General features: G+C 39.4%; 1 protein-coding gene across 4 annotated transcripts in view; it reads left to right on the top strand.

Annotated features, from left to right (window-relative positions):
- Positions 1 to 16,876, top strand: part of ELF1 (E74 like ETS transcription factor 1) — an 86,091-nt gene that overhangs the window by 34,118 nt on the left and 35,097 nt on the right. For all 4 annotated transcript variants that reach the window (XM_064408676.1, XM_064408673.1, XM_064408674.1 and 1 more), the window contains exon 2: positions 15,432 to 15,742. In XM_064408676.1, coding sequence (XP_064264746.1) covers positions 15,671 to 15,742 — 72 coding nt within the window. In that variant the 5' untranslated portion in view covers positions 15,432 to 15,670. The remainder of the gene's footprint in view (positions 1 to 15,431; positions 15,743 to 16,876) is intronic.

Raw genomic sequence — 16,876 nt, 5'->3', positions numbered from 1 at the left:
AGAGCATAGATTTAGATTGGGCATAAGGAATACATTTCTTACAATGAGGGTGGGGAAGCACAGGTACAGGTTGCTCAGAGAAGTTGTGGATCCCTGGAAGCTTAGGTTGGATGGTGCTGTAAGCAATGTAATCTAGTCACAGATGTCCTTGCTTCTGGCATTGGAGTTGGATTTCAATGATGTTCAAAGGTCCTTTCCAATCTAAACCATTTTCTGGTTCTTTGCATTGGGGCCTGCATCAACTCCTGATAATTTAGAGAAGTCAGATGTGACCTAAGGAAAGACCATCTTTCATCTTCAGGAGCTGCAACCTACCATTGCTCCCATTCATTACATGGAAAACTTAGTGCAATCTTAGTCCTTTCTTATGGAAATGTTAGAGGTTCTTAGAATGAAGGAAAGGGAGGAACAATCTTATCCTTGTGGGTTAAAGTGGGGCAAATCTGCTGTAGGACAAATAAGTTGCCTCAATTTCCCTTCTGTTTATGACACTGTTAAGGTTTCTCTTTTGCTAAGCATGAGTGGACTTGTGAAGTCACCCTATTCAGACAACGCCTGAAAGAGGGGGACAAGTGCATGCTGAAGTATCTGTATTACTCACTCTGCAGAGCTGAGGGGAGGTAGAAAGAGGTCTCCAGGTTTGTGAGCCACTGGCTGTGGCGAGATTGTGCTGCTTCCTTTTCCAGAATGGGACCAAGTTGGGCACACAACTCAGCACAAGGTGATGGGGTGATTTTGCGTTTTCCCCGGGTGATTTGGTTCCCCTCCAAGTCTGCCTGCTGCCGTGCTTCCCCCCACAGCTGGGGAATGAAGCTGGCTCACAGAGCCCTGTGGTGGGGGCTGCAGCTGGATGGCACAGGCACATGCACAGCAGCCACCTCTGATGCCTTATTTAGTTCTGCAAAAGACAAGGGAACTTGAATGATGAAATGAGGAAGCAGTGAGGCTTGAATTTCTCTACACCTGGTTGGTGGGAGCTCTGAAAGTTTCCAGAGAACACTGATTCTGTAGGTGTTTTCATGCAACACTCATAAATTCTGTGTCAAGTTCATTTCATTAGCAGTGAATTTCTGTCTCTCCCAGGAGCAGGTGTGTGCTCATATAAGAGTGACTTAGGCTTCAGTGTACGCTTCCCCAGACATTACGAAATGAGAAATACTGGCCTGTCCAGACACTGCCTTCCCTGGAGGGACCTTTGCAGACCCTGTTCCTTTTCCATAACACTCTTAAGAAAAATATTTTTGCTTTTTTATTTTAATCTTGTTGGTCTTTAAGTTGTGTTTTGTCACTGTTTGAAACCCCATGCTGGGAATTGTTAGTCTAATAACAAATCAGAAGATAATTTATATTCTCTTAATAGCCAAGTTCAATAGTTTGAAATTCCCCAGACTAATAGTCTCCCTTCTTAATCCCACCCCATGCAAATACTTTAGAACATTAATTTGGGCTACACTGATCCGTAAAAAGAAAAATGTACAAATGGCATGGGAATATTAGTTTGTCTTATTCTGCATAGCTGCAAGTTAATGTATTTATTATTATAATGATGCTAAACATCATGAAGAATATGCATTTTTAGGATAACCGGAATGAATACATTGCATTTCAGAGTGCATTAAAATTGGGAGCTTAAAGGCCCAAAAAGCTAACTTTTAATTATGTCTTGAGTGAATATTCCTCTCCACTACAACTGTGTAAGCAGCCTCTCACCTTGAGAAGGTTTTAAAGGCATGATTTTAGATATTCTCCACTTTATTCTTTAACTAAGATTTTTTTTTTCTTCAGACATTTAAATTTCTTGGGTCTATAACATTTTTTTGTCCTGGATAGATGTTCAGTACAGCAGAAACATCTGTATTCTTCATACTGTTAATGCTGCTTCTCCAGTTCAGGCAGATTTCAGTACCTCATTGATTTAACCCAGCAGCCACTTTTGGGGAAGGGCAATATTGAACAAATAGGTGAAGGGCATTGTTCTTAAAAAGGCATTTGGTTCTGGACTCTTACTGTGCAGGATTAAGAAGCAAAGACACCTCATACTCCAAGTCCAGGGACTGGTGGATGCAAAGCTGGACATGACCCAAGAACGTGTGCTTGCAGCCCCAAAAGCCAATTGCATCCTGGACTGCATTAAAAGCAGCGTGGCCAGCAGGGTGAGGGATATAATTCTGCCCCTCTGCTCTGTTTCCTGGGAGTCCACAGATCTGTGATTCTGTGAAAACAGCACAGTTCAGTGAATTTCTGTCTTGAAACCTGAAAGGTAATGATTACCTTTGAAAAGCTGGCTGAAATTAGACAAACATATACAAGAGAGAAATAAGAACAGTGTAGAAGCATTTACCTCTCAAAATGTTATTCTTAAAGCATAACAAGTGATTCATGCTGAAGATGCTAGTAAGGAGAAAGAAGGAAATATGATGACCAAGACTGGAGATAAAAAACTCAAACCTGCAGCTTCTCTGCAGGGATGAAGAAGTCATCTCTGGAAGGTGTAGAGACAAGTGAATTGTGTTGCTTTTTTCCACGTACAGTGGGGAGATACTCAGTGTGTTCTACACTGAGATTATTGGTATAACCGGCACATAGAACTCTTTGTGCTATGTGCTCCACACCCATAAGTAGTTGGCTGTCTAGTAACAAGGTGGTTTGTGTACCAAACAAGTTACAGCAAGAGCCTAAGGTCTGGGTTTTGTTGATTTGTTGTTTTTTTTTCTTTGTTTTGTTTATTGAAGTCCCTCTGGCTATGTAATACTCACATTTTCTAACCAAGACCATTCCCTCCGTACATGTCTCAGTGCTCTGTGTGTGTAGGTACTTTTTTAAAGTTGTATCCAATCTCAAGTTCAATTTTAAGCTAATGTTTTGAAAGTATTCCTTGAGTTCAGAGCAAACTGGTCAGCAGATGACTTTGCTCCCTTTCCTGCATGGTGCAGATCTTACCTATTGTTTTTTACTTGAGCATATTGTTCCTTCTTGCCTTTCTCTTTGGTGAGCTGTGACACTGGTACAAATTTTCCATGCAGAAAGCACGTCCTAGCTCAGAGCTGTGACTCATGCTGAGGGAAAATACACAGTTACAGCCTTCCAACCCAAATTAGCCTTTACCCCTCTACCTGCGAATTTAAAAGCTTATGTCCCTCAGTCTATAATTTTCAATAAATTTCAAATTTTTTTTGTTAGGCTTTAGATGACACATGAGTTGCAGCTACAGTGATCTGTAAATTACAATACGCTGGAAATCAGACAGAAGATTTCACCTCAGAAAGGTGCAACAAATGTCTTGCCTTGGGAGATTCTCTTAAAGGTGTGGTTTGTTTTGGTCTTGTTGAAGAGACCAGGTCTACCCTGACCTACACAAATGCTGTCTGAGCTACTGTAAAAAACCTGTTTAAGCCAAAAATTAAGTTGAATGTTCTTTGCTAAAAAACTCCAGAAAAGACAAACAGTGAAAAAAGCTACCCCAGACTCCTCAGACATGGAGGTTAGTGGGAGGGAGTTCAGAAGTCTGACTGAGGGCTCTGACTTCCCTGTGTGCAGCTGTTCCTTATCAGTCTGTCCGATTGTAGGTATGGTTTGGTACTTCGCACCTCTTCTTAAATTGCTTTCATTGCCATTTCTACAGACTTCTGTATTAAGTAATTCTCCTTGTGAGATGTTAGGAGATGTTGTCACCTTTTCTTGGGTTGGGCATTTTTTGTTGCTTTTTGGGGTATTTGAATCTATATGAAAGCTCAGTGCAAGTATCAGTTTTGTGATTTTGACAGTAGGAGATGTGCCTTAATTTTTCCACGAGACTTGCTGATGGAGATTTGTCTCTCTTGTTCCAACCTCATGAGTAAATCCCTGCCTGTGTTAGGAATAGTGTTGGACTCTCCAAACCTTTAAAACCAAAAAATTCAGAATACTACTTGCCTTAGTTCACTCATCAAACTATTTCAGAAAAATCTTTTGAAAATAAGTAATCTCAATTGCTGTGGCTGAATGGGTGATGAAATGGACCTTTGGGGATGTTTAGAGAAGGTGTGTGTTGGGACACTCTATATGTGCTCTGACTGGTCACAGATTGGAGAAAGCAGGTGACTTCTTGCCTGGTGCAAAAGTTCTCACTGATTAATTCCTGTGGTATAACATTGGAAATGCTCACCTGAGTACTTAATTTCTTATATTTATGGGTAAAGGTAAATGAGGATCTTTGTGGCAAATAGATTAAAAAAGCTTCAGGCATGGTTTGCAAAAACATGTTTTAACTGAGAAGCTTTATAAATAAGACTGAAATATGTATCTATATTTTACTCATGTGTGATTGTTAACCACAGCGCTAACTTAAATATAAAGAAAAGTGTTCTTGTAAATAAGTAGAATCTCTCAAAGACCAAAATGCTTGTCTAGTTCTGAGTTAGAGTAGCTTACAGATAAGTGCTAGTTGCAGTGCTTTGTGGTATGGGCTGTACTGGTTCTCATTACAAGTCCTCTTAGCCTTTTTTTTTTTTTTTTTGCTTTGCCTTGACTGTGTCTGTGATTCTTATCTGAAGGAGTAAAAATTACTTAAGTAAAGATTTAAGTTAAAGCAGCATGTAATTAAAAGTTCTTGTGTGTTTCATCTCTGCTCTCTTGAGTTAGCTTGCTCGTAAGAGTGTAATGGTCTATCACCCTATATTCTCAGCTTTAGCAAAATGCACCACTGGTCCCAAGAAGGAGGATGCCTGAACAACTTTGGATGAATTGTAAGAATATACATATTCATTTGTTAAAACTCTGTTTAAGTCCAAGATGCATGATAAGCATGTAGGAAAGCTAAGGTACCTGTCATACAACACAAAATAGCTTGTGTAGTCCTCTGAAGTACTACCATTGCAGCTGGTGGCCATGGGATGGCCATGCAAAGAGGGAAATCTCTGCTCCTTTTGTTTCAGCATTGCAGGATCTGACTTGCCACTGTCTAAATTGTAAGCCCTAGTCTGTGAGAATAGGGCTAGCAGGATACCTTCCAGAAAGGGAAGTTGGGCTAAAAGCCATCAGGGAGATGGTGGAACAGCCAAGGCCAGGGCAGCACCACATCCTGGCTGGGCAGAAGCAAGCCAGTGTTGCTGGGAGAGCCATGGGCTGGAAACACCTCCTCCTGTGCCATTCTGGTTCCATGCTGAGAACACGCCTGCCTGCCTCCTGCTCTAGCAGCAGGGTCTGAGGGGAGGCAAGGAATCTGTGTAATCACATCATCTTGAACCCAGAATGGGGACTGGGGTGTCTCAGACCTGCTTACTTAAGCAACAAGTGCTTCCAGACCAGGGCTCTTGTTGGAGGTAGGGTCTGCAGGTGCAGGTTTGTTCTTGGGGGCATCTTGGAGCCTCTGTTCTTGGCGTACCCTGCCTGTGTTCCACAGTTCCTAAAATGAAATCTCACTCCATCATGTAGCTGTGAGGTAAGAAGGAAAAACGACTCGTCTGCTGCAAGTGTTTTGTGGGTGATACAGTCTGTCTCAGAATAAATGTTTCTCCTGTTGGTAGAAAGGGTTAAGCATTGAGGGCAGCAGGTATAGGCAGACTTAGGTATGTGATATATTCGACTGTTTTGCAAGGTGCTATAAATGTTGGCTCCCTGTAATCTGATACCAGGGTAGGACAGGCTAACCTAATGGAGGAAAATAGACAGCAATGTAAAAGAACTGGAAATTCAAGTCTAGCTGACTAATACCAGCCTGCTCCAGAGGCTTTTGACTGTTCATTTTGCTGACAGCTGACAGCAAATGAGAGGCAAACATGGCCTAATCTGCTCTGTATTCTTACAGCTTTTTTAAAGACACTGCAAAGGTAAGACCCTATATATATTATATTTCTCAAACTGGCACTTGCCGAATGTAGCCTTAAACATAAACATTGGTGACAAGAACAAAGTTCCAAGCTGAGGCTTGAAGTCCAGGTCTGTGAGTTTGGGAAAGGGGAGGCCTCAGCGGGTTCTGTGTGGATTAGTTTGTGTTCCTTTCCAGCTGGTGCACATCCATTAAATTCAGATTTCTGAAACTGCTCAAGTATTTAAACACAGAAATGCAAATCACACAGCACTTCTATGGCTATGTCAGAGAGTAATTTTGAACTTATTAAAATGTTTTGTTTGTTGCACTTGACAGTCCAGTTAGAAGAGTTTTTAAAAAACCAGAATGCTAAAAATCTGTGTTGCAGAAGTTGTAATGGAATTTTTACTGAGCTGGGTCCTGTAGCAACTTTTGCAGAATACTGGAAAAGTCCTGTGGGAATTTAATTCCCTGATCTAGAATTACTGATGCTTGACTGGAAGAGGTTGCCTGGAGTAAGAAACTTTTAACTTGAACTTGATCTCTGCTGGCGTCTTTTTTTTTGTTTTCCTCTTTTATATATATATGTGTGTATATATATATATATATATATATATATATATATATATATATATATATATATATATATATATATATATATATATATATATATATATATATATGTAGTGCTCATTTATAGTGCAGGTAAAAAGAAAGTTATTGTTTTTGGCCATCAGTTTTAATTTGGTAAACTTAACTTTTACCTGCAGGTGATTTAAAAATAATGACTGTGCTGCTAATTTATGGGCAAAATGGTTTTTAGAGAACGATTGACAGTTTTATGTCAGTATTGGGTACAGACTAGCAACTGGTAATTTGTGAAGTTTGGCGCCCTTCCAAAGCAATTATATTTGGTTTCTCTGATCTTTTTTCCTTTCACTGCCACTACTTTATTTTCCAGTGTCTATGTGTTAATCAAAAGAGCAAGATCTTTCAGGGTCAAACAGTTCTTCCCCCCTCCACCCCTCTTTCACAGGTATCCTCATACCCTGTTTTAGCTGTGTTGGAGCTCAGCCCTTCAGCTCTTTCTGAAAGATCCAAGGGATCTTTCCCTTAGAAATCAGTGAAAGTTGACTTATCTGCAGCTCTATTGTTATAGATGCTTGTAAGCTTATGGTTTTAATGCTCCATAAGAAGTGCTATTAAATGCGAGAAATCACTTAAAGGTGCCTTTTAAAACATTTATTTTGTGTCACTGGAATAATACATTTAGTTTGCAAAAATTTCTGAACCTGATTTGGGATTTCATAAATTTACTGTTTTCTTGATATCTTTTTTAAAGACAGCTTTTTGAGGTTTTGTGCAATGTGAAAAATAGGAAGATATATTTGATGCTAATGTTACTTATTAATGCTGATAATTTGGTTATCCTATTACAAAACATAAAACCAGTCTGCTCCCTGCAAATTTACTATTGGATAAAATAGCATATACTAATTGTTATAGGAGAGGAAGTAATGAGAGATCTTTTGTTTTCCTTTCTCTCCATAATTAGTATCACTTACCACTTGGTGAACTAGACTAAGTGGACATTTGCAGTGTCATATCCAACATTTATTCTGGTTTTGCACTGTTTAATATATTGCTATTTTTCTGATGGAGAATATGTAAATCCAAAAGTGCGCAATTAACAGAAATAAAATGACAGCAAAATCCTGCATTTAGAGATGTGATTGCAATCTGTATTACTGAAGGTTTGTCATGTGTTAAGACAGGTCTTTTCCATTTAAAAAGAAATCCTTATGTATTGGGGCTGGTTTGGTCTAATTACATTGAGCTGTTTTTAAAACATTTTACAATTTTCCCAAGCTTTTCACTTCACTTCTTCACTTCACTTTCTGTTGTGTCTGTAGCAAGGAGTTTGAGCAAGTACATTTAGGCTGATGCATTTTTAATTGCTTTTCTTTCATTCTTTCAAAACTAGTTGCTTGTTGGCTTGATTGAATGTCTCCCTGGGAAATATGATCACCTGATTTTCTCCTTTCTCTACCAATAGTGATGAATTAACTACAAAAGGCAGAATCAAGGGACAGACCAAGTTAGTGACTACCTTTGAGTTTTGGACCAGCAAACCACACTTCCCAGCCTCTGCATTTACTGGCCATTAGTGTGTTTGTGTACCATTTTGCAGTAGCAAGAGGAGAAGCAGGTCTTTGCTATAAATGTCATGTTTTCAGCTGGTCCTTGTATCCATATTACATTACTGCAAAAGGCCATGCTTTCAGAAACATTCCACATAACAAAACCTGATGGTTTTGTTAGGATAAGACACCTTTAGATAGTCCTACAGAGACTTCTTAGAAAGATGGGCAGTCATGCTGTTGGTTGCCAGGGAGCTCAGTGTTATGGTGTGCTTGTGGCCAGCATTTTTCAGGTGGTGAAGGCCTGGCTTACACCCCCTCTCCTTTTTGACAATCCCTATGCACAGATGTTAGCTTTCCAAGACCAAGATGTTCATACTGCCCTGGGATGTTGCCGCTGCTCCATTCCCTGGCTGGTAGACCAACTCTGGAATTCTTGCAGGCTTGGCAAACTGTGTGCTGTCCCCATGCACTGCCTGGGGGACACTGTCCTTTTTTGTGGAGGGGCAGTTCATCTCGTTTGTTTGGCTTTCAGTGGGTAACAAGGAGAAGATCAAACTATATATTTTCCCAGCGGCACTGGGATGTTGATGAGCAGCAGTGAGTGGAGGTGACTGAGCTGGAAGCAGAGAAAGAGGACTTTTGTGTATCCCTTGTTGTATAGAAATGTGGGAGATTGTGAATATTTTTTCATCTTTGGTAGGCAAAACAGCTGCAGCAGAAATTAAAAGTCAAGTCAGCAGAAGGGCACACATTTCATACATATGCTTTGGTGCATGTGTGCTGCATGTGCACGTGGATGTAAAGTGTGTTCATGCAACTGCAGCTGATGTGTGTGCCTGGCTCCATGTGTCCTGCAAAAGGTAGAGTAGGGGCTATGCAGTGAAGCAACATTATGTGGCTTTTATCTAACTGTAATTGAAATAAGTGATTTATCTGTGACCTGAGGCTTCAGTAACCCAAATTTAATCTGAAAAGTTTCAAAGCTGTATGGGTAGCCAGGTGATGGCTTAACCAATTCTAAAAATTTACTGTGCTCTTCTCTTTTTTGTGTTTAATGTGCTGAATGTTGGGCGGCAGCTGCAAAATGGTGTTTGAATTCACTAAACAGTTTTGATTGGGATGGAAGGAGAGCTGGGGGCTGGCAGGCAAGGAGGAAAAGAAGTCCAGTCTCTCACATGATTTAGGGAGGACAGCTGGAGTGGAGTTGTCCCATCGTGAGGGATGGGTCATGTCCCATCTCCTTAACCTCTTCTTATACTATGCAGTCAGTCCATGAAAATGCAAAATTCAGTTATTTTCATGTTGGGGGAATGGGGAATCAGGAGGGTGGATTTCGACCCTCTATTCCTACTGGAGTGTCCTCGCTCCCTTGCTTTAGGTCAGCTAACTTTTCCTGTTGAGTTGGCTCTACTTTGCTGGAGCAAACATTGCAGAGAGGTAACTAAAATCCAGCCTGGCCTTTCCTTGCCTGGTCAAATTAGGGAGCTCTTAACAGATGCTCAAGTACTACTTTTTTGGATCTCAGGAGTGTCAGTAGAAAAGCCTGTCTCACCTCAGTGTCTTTCAGGTTGCTCTTGAGGCCTGGCCTGTTGGTGGTAGGCTGATCATTTGTTGCTGCAATATAAATCAATTACTTAGAGTGCTCTACATCTACACACCTACACTGATTTGAGGCTGCCTTGACACACTGAGCGTGCTGGTGGGAGAGGATACAGAGGAAAAAGAAGCCTCAACCATGCTTTAATTTTTTCAGCTTTCCAGCAGTGCTCTGCCAGGTTGCTGGGTTTGTGTACAACAGCTGTGTTACATAAATGTGCTGAATAAAAGGGACTTAAAAAAATATGAGGGAGCATGGGAGATTGGAAGAAAAGGGTTTTCAGGGGTGGAGGAGTCTGTAAACAGTGGTGGAGCCATTGCTGTTAATAGTCTGGAAAGGAATCTGGCCTCAAATTAAAATATTCAGGCTAAAAGAGATAGTTACAAAAAAAGAGATGAAAATGTGAATTTTATTTTTGTGATGGCAAAGAGCTTGTTGCTTGCGTTTGTGTTTTTTCCTCTTTGGAGTAAACATCTGTTTTTATGTCCAGTGGGTTCAATTAAATTTCTTTGATATTGACTGGATTTTGTGTCAGTTTAGGGGTTTTATACTTGTTTATATTTAACAGATAAACCCTCTTACTCTCTGTCCTCCTTGCTGTATATGCACAGAGAGCCTGTGGTTTCCAGACGGGCTGCAAAACAGGGATTTATTGATACTGATGATTTCTTTGTCCTTAATGAAAGCTCAGCAAAGGTCACTCTGTTGGCTTTTATTATGTCAGCTGCCCTTTGCACAGCTTGCCCTAGGCAGCATGGATGCTCTCAGAAGACTTGAGTCTGTTCCTTATGCTGTTTCTTTCCTTCCTCAGTTCTACCCTCTTAACCATGTTGTTTTTCTATCTCCTTTAAATTGTGTGAGCAGTAGAAAGACTGAGTCTTCAGAAACTTTTTTGTGCCAATGACATATATTAATTTGTTCTTCTTGTAATTTCATCATTGCAGATGCCCTGGGTCTAAATACATGTTTCAAATCCCTTGTATTGTGCAAATTTGTGATATTACTGGATAATAAAAATTAGTTCATGAAGGATGACACAGAATACTAAACAGTTAACATTTATACTTGGTGTGGACTATATAAAGATCATCGTTGGTCTGGGATTTCTGCATTAAGAGAACTGCAATATTATTCAGTTTTGCCCTCCTTTTTAAGAAAACCAAACTCTATGTTCATACTTGTTGACTCTTCAGAAGGTGAACTGACTCTGGGTTGAAGTATCCTTAACCTCCACTGGTAGAATGGAGTTGCAAATTTGAGTGATATGGTGTGGTTACCATCCATGTGTTTGACCTCACTTGAGATGGTTCTCAGTCCTTCTGTTCAGATTTCTTTAATCTTCCCTTTCCTCTCATTCAGTCCCCTCTTTTCTCTGTATCCAACATGGTATAGAGAAGGGGGAGGTTCAGCTTTACATTTCTGCTAAGTCACAACTTTGACATTTCTAGGCTAGTGCTAATGCTACAGACCATCGTAGGAAATCAATGGGAAATTCCAATCTCAAGTGATTTGTCCCTGTTGAATGAGTGGAACTGTTTCATCAGTAACTCAGAATTCAGATCTGCACTTGAATCTTAAAGCTCTAAGCTGGTTCTTATTTTAAATGTATGAATGATCTTATTAATTTCATGAGAAAGTCAGTGCAGGATGATTACAGTCATCTTTAGTAACCCTAAATGGGACTGGATCCAGTAGCTTCCTGGAGGCATCTTTCAGCTCGTCTGGGATGCTCTCAGTAGCAAGACTTGAGTCTTCTAAGCTTGTGGCTGACCTTTAGCAAATTTTTTGGTTTCTGCCTGGTACTTTGGTGTCTGCTACTCCTGCTCCATTGTGGTGCCATTGTTTTATTTTGGTGTTCTGCATTACAGTGCTTGAATGATAAGGTAGTGTGGCCTATACTAGCTTATATTATCAGGATTTGAAGGAGAGTTTGTGGATTCCAACATGGAGCCTAGTTGCAATAGGCTCCATAGGTTCACTATCGTGACCAAAAACATTGATTCTGGAGGTATTTCTTAGAAGTTTTGTTGAATTAGCTCAGTTAGTCCTCAATGGGCTAGGACTAACTGGAAGGTATAAATGGTAAATAGTGGTGGGGAAAAAGTTATGATGTCTAGCTGATGTTTAGGACAGAATCCTACAGTGCATCTTCTGGGATACCAGAATAGCATGTACTAAAGCTTAGATTGACTGAATGTACTTTTTTACAGACTGATTGAGGAGCTTGTTTCTAGATGTTGAAATCAGTGGTTGAAGGAGTTTTCAGGGGGATTGAAATTATTTGAGTTCTGTCTCAAGGATTAACCAAAATCAAGATGTTTGTTTATATTGTTGTATCTTAATGCTGCTTTTTATGATATATTTGTACGACAATTAGTAAAAATGAAAGCAAAACTTTACTTTCTTCATAGTTCTGAAAATTTGATGTAAATTTTATGATGATATATATTGGGTTCCCTTTCTCCTAGGACTATTTGTATGTAGTCAAGCTTACTGTGCATGTGAATAGAATTTACACATTTTATGCTGTTTGCAAATAACTTTTTTTCTATTTGCAGATGTATGTAAAATCAGGCAGGGGATAAGTGGTACTACATAGCAAAAACAATAGTCCTGTTTGTGTTAGCCTATAGACAGCAGGACCCTGTGATAGTTGGAATAATGAAAGCACAGTTTGTAAAAATAGATGTGAAGGAAAATATAGCTGGTTTAGAATTCTGCTGGCTTCTGTGAAAAGCTGCTCTTGTTTTCTTTATGGCAGAGAAAGTAATATGTATTAAAGGAAAGCACTTTTGCATTATTCTGCTGTGCTGTTGTTGGCCAATAGATCATTGGCTATTACTATACACTGCAACAGAAGAAATGAAAAATATCCTGCAAACACGAATAGTCCGAGTCCCTAACCTTTATAAGGTTAGGTGTAAAAGCTCACTAAAGCTTGTTCACTCACTTCTCTTTGGATTTGGTACTAATGTTGTGGTAGATGTTTCTTTTGTAAAAAGAATGTATCACTTGACTTTATTAAAGGGCCCTTGGTGGTTTTGGGGTTGGGGTGTAGAGGAGAAGGAGCAGTCTCACATCACTGCATCATCACAGTGCAGAATGCACAAAGCAGCTTTTGACTGACCATTCCTACAGTGGTATCAGATGATTGGGAGTTTCATGTTAGCATAGTGTGACTGGTTTAAGGAGTGTTTGTGTGGATCAAATGCAATGTGCTGCTGTAGTCTCTTAAATGGTATTAAATCAGGATAATTAGTTTTGCATTGAGAGTTTTGTTGTTTCTTTTTTAAAATAAAAAGGAAACATTTCTTTATAGCTTTTAGTAAGTTTACTGCCACAGCTTTTGTATCTTCTGTATTTAGTGTACATTTTGGTGTTGTAGGATCTACTGTAAAATATTAATATTTTACAGAATAATTAATAACCTGGCACTAATGGAAGAAAATATCAGCTCCCAGTGCATGTGGGGAGCTTTTAAAATTTTTAGGGTAGCTTGACCTCCAGTTTTCCTTATATTTAAGAGCTTACTGGATAGCCTGTGTCTCCAACGTGTCCTTTATCCCAATTTTACATTGGCTGTATTAATTGTTATTGACCTTAGAAAGTTACTGGGTCTTAAGAGCTTGTAGCCTTTGTTTATACATGTGGCTTCAGTCAGTGAATTTGCCGTGATTATAAACCCTTGCAGTGTTCTGGCTCTGAACAATTAGCTTAACCTCAATTTAAACAGAAGTCTCCATTTGGACAGCGAGGAAGTTCTTGTGTTTCCCTATTTGCCTTGTGATCTTTTACAGTGAAGTTGCTCTTCAGTGATTAGAGGATGTGACTTAAAATATTATTTCATCTTGTTGGATAGTTACAATTTATTCCTAAGCAGGAACCAAAATAGAAGTTGTACTTCTATTACTTTATGTAAAGTTTACTCTATGTAAATTTCCATACGTGTCGTCTCTTCTGAAAAAGTTGGTATATTGCTGTTGGCATAGATTGACCCACTTGAATTGGTGTCTGTAGGCAATATTAAACTATATATTACGTAGTTATACACTTCATTTTCAGGCTGGTATACAGGATGATAGGAGTCTAGGATGGGCCAAGTTGTGCTTACTCCCACTATGCTGGCAATGTGTGTCTACTCCCTAATGGCATCCACATCTTCTAAAAGGCAAGGCCAAATAATTAGATTTAGGGAAGTCATCCGGGATTATATGGTTGCATATAATGCTTTCAGTGCCATAACTCTGCTAAAGTGTGGAGAAAGCCTTGTTAACTATTCAAGTCAACCACTAAAATGGAAAGCGCTGAGGTTGAAATGGTTCCTACAGCACTTCCTTCTCTGTTCATGCATGCAACTCTCATTAAAGCAAATATTCCGTAGTTAAGGTTGTGGCTAATCTTACAAACCTTTTTAACAGCTAATTAGAGCACACTTTGGAAGTGGGGGAGGTTCTCCTTTTTGCATAATCTTGGGTTTCCTTATTTCTTAGAAGGGTAGGATCTAGTGACTTAAATGCCTAAATGCTCTACCATCACTACTTAGGAATTTGGGAATACCACAACCTATATAGGAAAAGCAGCTGTTACATTTCCTAGAGTGAGGGAGTACGAGTCTCTGACATGATCCTCCCTAATTAAATTGCTTGGCACTGGGGAGAGGAAGATGATCTTAATTTTTTTGAGTTTCAGCTTACTGCAAAAACAAGGGAAAGTTAAACCTCCTGTACAAAGGCAGATGCTAATCATCACCAATGGCACTGACGTTGATTTTCCTGTGGGTTTCACTCTGGATAGGTACATCTTACACCTCTGCCCCTTATTCTTTTGTCACTCTTAATCGAAGGCAGTTTGAAGAATTTTGCTCAAAACACTAGGAACCACACATTTTTCTTCTTTTAAAATATATTGATTTAAATTCCTAGGCACCAACACACTCCTTAGGTTCCTAATTTTAGACACCTGCTCCCATTATTATTTTGAAATGGTAGATTTTTAAATTAATGTCTGGGCCACCTGAGTTGTATATGAAGAGTTCTTTTAGTGCTTGCCTCTTTCCCCAGAGGTGGTGCAGCAGCCTCTTGGTCAGCTCACCCTTGCCGAGTTTACCTTTGGCACTGATGAGTAAGTAACAACACGGGAGCTGTGGGCAGGCATCCTTTCACCCAAGCTGTTTACGTTCAGTAGTTGGGGATTTTTTTTTTTCTTTGTACTCTGCAGTTTTTTGACAGTTCCAATTTGCCGTGACGTGGTCAGTGCTGTTTCCTTCCGGCTGCTTGCGAGCCTCTGGTAGCGATAAGGGTACATTTACAGTGCATTTTTAACATGAAGCTGAAGATCTGCTTCATGTAGGAATGTGGGCACTCTCTGGATTATACAAAGGATTTATTTATTAGTTTCATCATTTTGACATGGGGATTCAAGATCCAGAATGTTCTACTTGTTGCAAAACAACTTCGTTAAATTTGAACTGTGTGTAAAGAAGAAATGTTATATACTTGGGATGTCCTACAGCTGAGTAGGTCTGTCTGAGTTTTGTATTTTTACTTTGAATAAACTGTGAAGATGAGAGGTACTAATGAATGTGAAAACTGCATATCTGAATTAAATGAAAATATGGATTTTCTTTGTTAACTTTCGTAACATTTCCTTAGTCTCATGCTTTTTATATGAAACACTTTGAAACTGATATCTTATTTCCTGAAACAGTTCTGTTTCAGGTAATGAAAGTTCTCATACATTAATCAGTAAAAGTAATACCTCTGGAGTCACAAAAGTCTCTGACTTCCTTAGATGTAGATAGAACAGTTTTAATACATAGAAATCTTCATTGCCACTGCTACAATTTCACATTGCTAAAGTAACAATTCTTTAACAATAATTTTTTTTGTTTTTCCCTCCACAGTGGTAAAGGCTATTGAGGCGGGAAGAACAACTCAGGAAAGGATTTGCCTTGGTTTGTTTTGCTTTGAGAAGAGAAGAACCCAGGAACATTGGTGATCTAAGAAACACAAACATTGATACTCGATTCATTTTTGTGAACCTGCCTTTCTGCCCAGCTGGACCTCAGTGAAGCTTTCTGTTCTTTCACATTCAAGAACATTTTTCTTTGTATGTGGAGCTGAGACCTGGGAATGCGTTATTATGGCAGCAGTTGTACAGCAGAATGAGCTTGTGTTTGAATTTGCCAGCAACGTCATGGAGGATGAGCAGCAGGTATGGTGTAAGATGGTGTAAGAAACCATATTTGTACAAGTTGGTATTAGGAGTACTATGAAACACAAGGAAAAAATGTGGTGTAAAACACAAAAAGGAAACATTGAGGTCATTATTGTTGCAGCAGATCTTTGTGCTGTTTCAAAAGCTTCCTGTTGCTTCCTGTAACTTGCATGCACGGAACAGAAATTGGTTGAAATGTTATAACCTCTGCAGTATTGCAGAGACATCCTCCTCCAAAAATATTTTTCCTGTTTTGCTGATTTTTGCCAGTAGAATCCATGCATGTGAGATGTAGAATTATCAAAATTACAGTATTTTATAGTAGTTTCAACTTCTCTAGTGTGCTAGGATAAAATTCTGAGTAGAAGTAATGGTCACCTTGCAGATGACTGGAAGGGGCAGTCTGTACCTGCTCACTGTTATTTACAGATTAGTTTCTAAATTGTCTTACTGCACGCTGGTTATTCAGAAGTAAGCTTGAAAGTCATTTACATTGGTATCCTTTACAATACAAGGGAAAATATGTCTGTTTCTACCTACGCAGACTCTCAGTTAGGTGTTGATTATTTAAACCACATCCTGTGAGTCCTGAAGCTTCAGTGTAGGATTTCTATTGTAAAAATCATGCAGCTTCTCTATAGCTGGTGGTTAATATTAGAGCTTGCATTTATTAACAAGAAAGGAGGTGTCTGAGCTTTTTTAAAAGGCTAAGTGCTTGACAAACTGTTCCTTTTTGTTAATGTAAAAAGCATTTATTCTCCTCTCTTAAAAAAATACCCTGCTTTTGGTTTTATGAACTTGTCTCTGGTTTTCTGTATGGCCTAATATCTGGCTGGGTCACTGGCCTGTTTCTGCTGTCAGAGTCATGCCATCATTTCAATGAACTGAATGTTGTCTGCCTAAAGTGCTAACTCAGTTTTGGGTGGAATTAGTAATGTAACTTCCTTCCCTGTATTTTTCCAGAGCTTGTGGTAGCCTGGGGATTTAGATATGGGAATTGCACAAGCATAGTTAAAAATGAGCCTTACTTACTACATCTGCTGGTTGTTAATTGCTGTCTTTACAAGCCAATAGGAGATGGGAGAATTGAGGCAAGGATGGCTACTTCAGTGTGGTTCCCGGGAGGGGTAG

The sequence above is a fragment of the Passer domesticus genome, chromosome 2 (genome assembly GCF_036417665.1).
Source record: "Passer domesticus isolate bPasDom1 chromosome 2, bPasDom1.hap1, whole genome shotgun sequence".
In the NCBI taxonomy this organism is placed as follows: domain Eukaryota; kingdom Metazoa; phylum Chordata; class Aves; order Passeriformes; family Passeridae; genus Passer; species Passer domesticus.
The sequence above is the reverse complement of the archived record's forward strand: the minus strand, read 5'-3'. Positions and strand labels throughout refer to the sequence as shown.